Consider the following 4313-nt stretch of genomic DNA (forward strand, 5'->3'; position numbering starts at 1 on the left):
ACTGTGGGAGTGTTCACCTTTCTCACATACTGTGGAAACATGATGAAGTGGTACAGTACAACAGTAACTAACTAATCTGCCACTAAGCCAGGCTCACGGCGGCGGTAAACCCGCTCCCACAGTACACGCAGAGCGAAGCAGAAGAACGTGAGCCCTCGTCGCCTAGATTTACTCTCCGAGGAACCACCTGATCACAAGTATCTCCCAAGCCTAGTTGTCCATGCTCTCCCCAGCCCCAGGTGAACAATGCTCCGCTGTCTGAGAAAACATGCAAAGAACAGCAGTTAGCCCAGCCCGGCCGCTGCTCGTCTTATTCATTTTTAGACTCTGGGATAAATGACCTTTTACCTGTGACCAAAGCTGAATGTTCAGTGCCGGCTGCTATCTGGGTCACCTGCTGTACATGAATAGAGGGCACCTTCGCTAAATTTGACACTGAAGATGATTCTGCACAGCACACACATGCTTTCAGACGGTGAGGGAGGTGCAAATGCAACGTTGGGCATCAGATGGAACAGATATGAATCTAATATAGGAAAGTTAAACGGATATAGAATAGGCTGGGGCGTGTATTGACGGCATATAGTGTGAGCTACTATCTACTATATGACATACATAATGATAGTATTTTCTCATCATCTGTTCATGCAGTGTGCACTACTATATCTGCACAACATTTTTGTACAGTTCACACCAGTCATATTTTCTCATGAATTTTCACAAGTTCATATGCTGTGAATCTATGATTGTCTTTTTTCTCATTCTTTTAAATACAGAAGAGAATGCATTCTTAACATGGGGTGCAGACAAGTTGTCGCAGTCATACAGATTTGACTTCCCATCTGAAGGTACCATTTTGTGCAAACGGTTGGCATATTCTGGTTTCGAAGGATGCTCAACTGCTTGACAGTATTTACCAGACGAATGTACAAGATACATGTCTCTGTTCCAAAATTCAAATATGATGTAGCATATCAAATGTTGCGAGGAGTACCATGATGTGTACTGCTTGCTGTGGTAAGATTCAGTTGCTGCGCTACTGCATTTTCTGACAAAGTAGGGTCACGCTTCTGATGGCGGTAAGCACCAATGATGTACAATTCACCTCCTGAGATAAATAAAAAATGTCAACCTTCTGAGAAAGCTTCTGGAAAACCTAGTTCAATTAATATGAAACAACTACGTACTGGATAAGACTAGTGCATGATGCCATCCTAATGCCACTTGAGAAATACTCAAAGAGGGAAATGCCACCCGAGGTTGGTCATCATCATGTTCACCAACTAATGCTCTTCCCCAGATGTACAACTGGCCAGATTCTGTTACATTGAAAGGGAAATTATTAGGCCAAGTATCAAATAGGAGTTAGTAACTGCAGGTTTCCAATGCTTACCATCCAATGCAGCACTATGATCTCCATTGGCATATAAATTCACTATTTTGCAGTTTGGAAAACCATCAATTAATCTAGGAATACTATAAAACTTTTGATTTTTGGAAGCAGATTTGCCAACTTGTCCCCGCCTTGCTGAGCCAAATCCATAAACGGAATTATCTGGAAGAAATAAGCTTAATGCGTCATTTACTCATAATGCACATGGGCCAAATTTGATTAATGTGTCATTTATCTAGAAGAAAGAAGTCTGTTATAAAGGAGAAATGGTACAGTCAATAAATTTCCAGCTGTCTGGTGAAAAGACCCTACAATCATGATGATCTAACCTTTTTCCCTCTTCATCATGAAGAAATAGCTATCCATGTGCCAGAACCATGACTTGGTTTTGAGATCTTATGGGTTTCAACTCTAGCCTACCCCAACTTGTTTGGGACTGAAAGGCTTTGTTGTTGTTTAGTAGCTTCATTTACAGATTTTTTGCTTTTCATAATTTTCAGCAAGTTGCTGCCCTGTTTTCCCCATAAAGAAACAGAATACTGGAATATTGATTGTATTCCCTTGCGGATGTCAGAACCTTAGGGAAGGCATAAATGAGTCACTATAGATCTTAGGTGTTGCCAGGGACTAGAAAGATTACTGATTAAGTTGTTATGGAAAAGTACTACTCCCTCCGTTCCAAATTACTTAACTTTCATTTGTCTAGATACGAATGTATCTATACTTGTTTAGTGTCTAGATACATCCGTATCTAGACAAATGAAGGTCAATTAATTTGGAACGGAGGGAGTACAAGAGTAAATTTGTGTTGTTTCATGAACAAGCAGTTTCTTATATATATTAATGTGTACTATAACAGTCTGTCACAAACTCACAATTTTACCTACCTTTCAATAGGACAAGAGAATGGCGCATCCCAAATGCAAGCTTCTCAACATGCTTTGTGGTAAAGTATGGCACTTCAAATGGCAAGTTCCTTGACTGATTGTCACCAGTGCCAAGCTGTCCAAATGAGCCATCTCCACACATGAAGAGTTGTCCAGAATCTGAAAATAACAACTAGAAACATCACAGCAAAGCTCATCAGTGACAATTCACTTTTCAAACAAAATAGGACAATAGCTCAAGAGCAAAACAAAATAAGAAACGGTTTGGCATGAAACGTGAAGCCAAAATGGAAGTAAAACGTAAATGAATGGTTTCAGAATTTGGAGACCTGTAGCAAATCCAGAATGGTTCCATCCAGTAGACACACAGGTTACCGTATAGTTTTCAAAGAACTTAACGGACTTTGGATGAGGGATGTTCTCTATGTTCCCATGGCCAAGCTGACCATGGGTACCTCTGCCCCAAGTAAATACTTCACCATCACCTGAAATGTAGAGTAAAGATTTTCAGAAAACCAACCCATATTGGTCTAGTCAGACTCAGGCATCAATGAGGGGAAAATGGCCTCTGATGCATAGACAAGTTTCTTTAGACGCTGATAAAAATGGCACAGCAAGGCATCAATCAAGATACAGTTGCCTCCAACTCCAAGTAAACAGATAATCTTCAACAAACAAAGTACGTTTACAGTTAAAATGCCCAGGGAGAGATCAGCGTGTCAAAATGCTTTGATCGTTCCTACTCGCCAAGATGGAAAGCGGACCTGAACTGAAGAGCAGCTTAGTCACTGAACGATACAATGGTGAATCACTGTACGAAACTGGTTACAAGATCCTCTCTTGCATTACCAAGCTGGACCAGGAGACAATTCTAAAACTGTGCGGTAGAACTCTATTCCTACCGAACAGCGTGTCTATCATACAAGTACACAATGAATATGTATATGCAAATCCAGCTCAAAGGAACGAGATGGGGATGTCCAGACTCCAGACAAGAGTCACAGGACACAGGGACCTAGAAGCAGGCAAGTAGCTGAGTGTAAAAGAAGGAAAGCCTGCGATACTATTCGAACTCTCTGAAACTGTGATGCTATGGTTACCAAAACCCATTGTCGTGCACAAATTCGTCACATTCTAAGTATCCAAGCATGTTCAGCTTCTACCCATGTGAGAGCCGTGCAATCATTAGACGTCGAGGACCACGAAGACGTGCAAGCTCGCCTGGCCAAATCCTATCGAGAAAGGTCCTCCTGAGGTGGGGTATCTGGACGAAGACGGGACGTACTTGTGAGGGCGATGGCGTGGGCGCCGCCGCCGGCGACGAAGGAAACGCGGCCGCGGCAGCGAGGCGGGAGGAGGAGCGGCTGCGGGAGATGGTGGTCCTGGAAGCCGCCGTTCCCCAGCTGCCCGTCCGTGCCCGCGCCCCAGGTCCACGCCCACGCTTCCTCCGGCTCCTCTTCAGCCGCCGCCGCCGCCGCCTTCTCCATGGCGCCCTGAGGAAGAGAGGTCATCTGTGTCGGCTCGATTGACCCGTGGTCTCGATCGAATTACTGAGACTACACCGTCCGATCGGGAAGCGAATGGCCAGGATTTCACGCGGGGTGAAGAAGAAGGTAATCGATGTATCTTTCCCACAACAGAGGCATTTTTTTTATTGCAAATTTTGTAGGTAGCTTTAATCCTCTCTTATCTTTCCGAGCAAATTGTATACTTTCTTTTAGGGGAGGAATTGAAGATTGTGAAAAGAGCAAAAGATTAGACTCGTCGGCTCAGTTCCTCAAAGGGGTTGGTAGGATGCGGATACATTAAGATGAGTATATACGTGTGTATGTGAGTGTCTGCATTTGTACTGTATTTAAAAAAATAATAGAGAAATGCACAACGGCACGGATTGTTTGGTATCAGAAATGATTTTGTTTAGATTTTCTAGGTGCACGCTGTTGCCGTCCCTCCTCCCTGTAAACCATTGCCCCCTTCTCCACCGACTTTGCCCGTGTGTGGGTGCGGGGAAACATCGATCTATCTAATGGAGT

At 43.5% G+C, this 4313-nt stretch overlaps 1 protein-coding gene across 1 annotated transcript; it reads right to left on the bottom strand.

Moving 5' to 3' along the window:
* Nucleotides 1-6: 6 nt before the first annotated feature.
* LOC119277195 (ultraviolet-B receptor UVR8-like) lies at nt 7-4088 on the bottom strand. Its single transcript, XM_037558438.1, has 8 exons — nt 3566-4088; nt 2610-2765; nt 2281-2439; nt 1394-1555; nt 1188-1319; nt 995-1108; nt 349-447; nt 7-258 (listed from the first exon to the last, which is right to left on the bottom strand). Exons 1-8 carry the CDS (start codon nt 3789-3791, stop codon nt 83-85), a joined length of 1224 nt encoding a protein of 407 aa, XP_037414335.1. The 5' UTR covers nt 3792-4088; the 3' UTR covers nt 7-82.
* Nucleotides 4089-4313: the final 225 nt, after the last annotated feature.

The sequence above is a fragment of the Triticum dicoccoides genome, chromosome 3B, assembly GCF_002162155.2.
Source record: "Triticum dicoccoides isolate Atlit2015 ecotype Zavitan chromosome 3B, WEW_v2.0, whole genome shotgun sequence".
In the NCBI taxonomy this organism is placed as follows: domain Eukaryota; kingdom Viridiplantae; phylum Streptophyta; class Magnoliopsida; order Poales; family Poaceae; genus Triticum; species Triticum dicoccoides.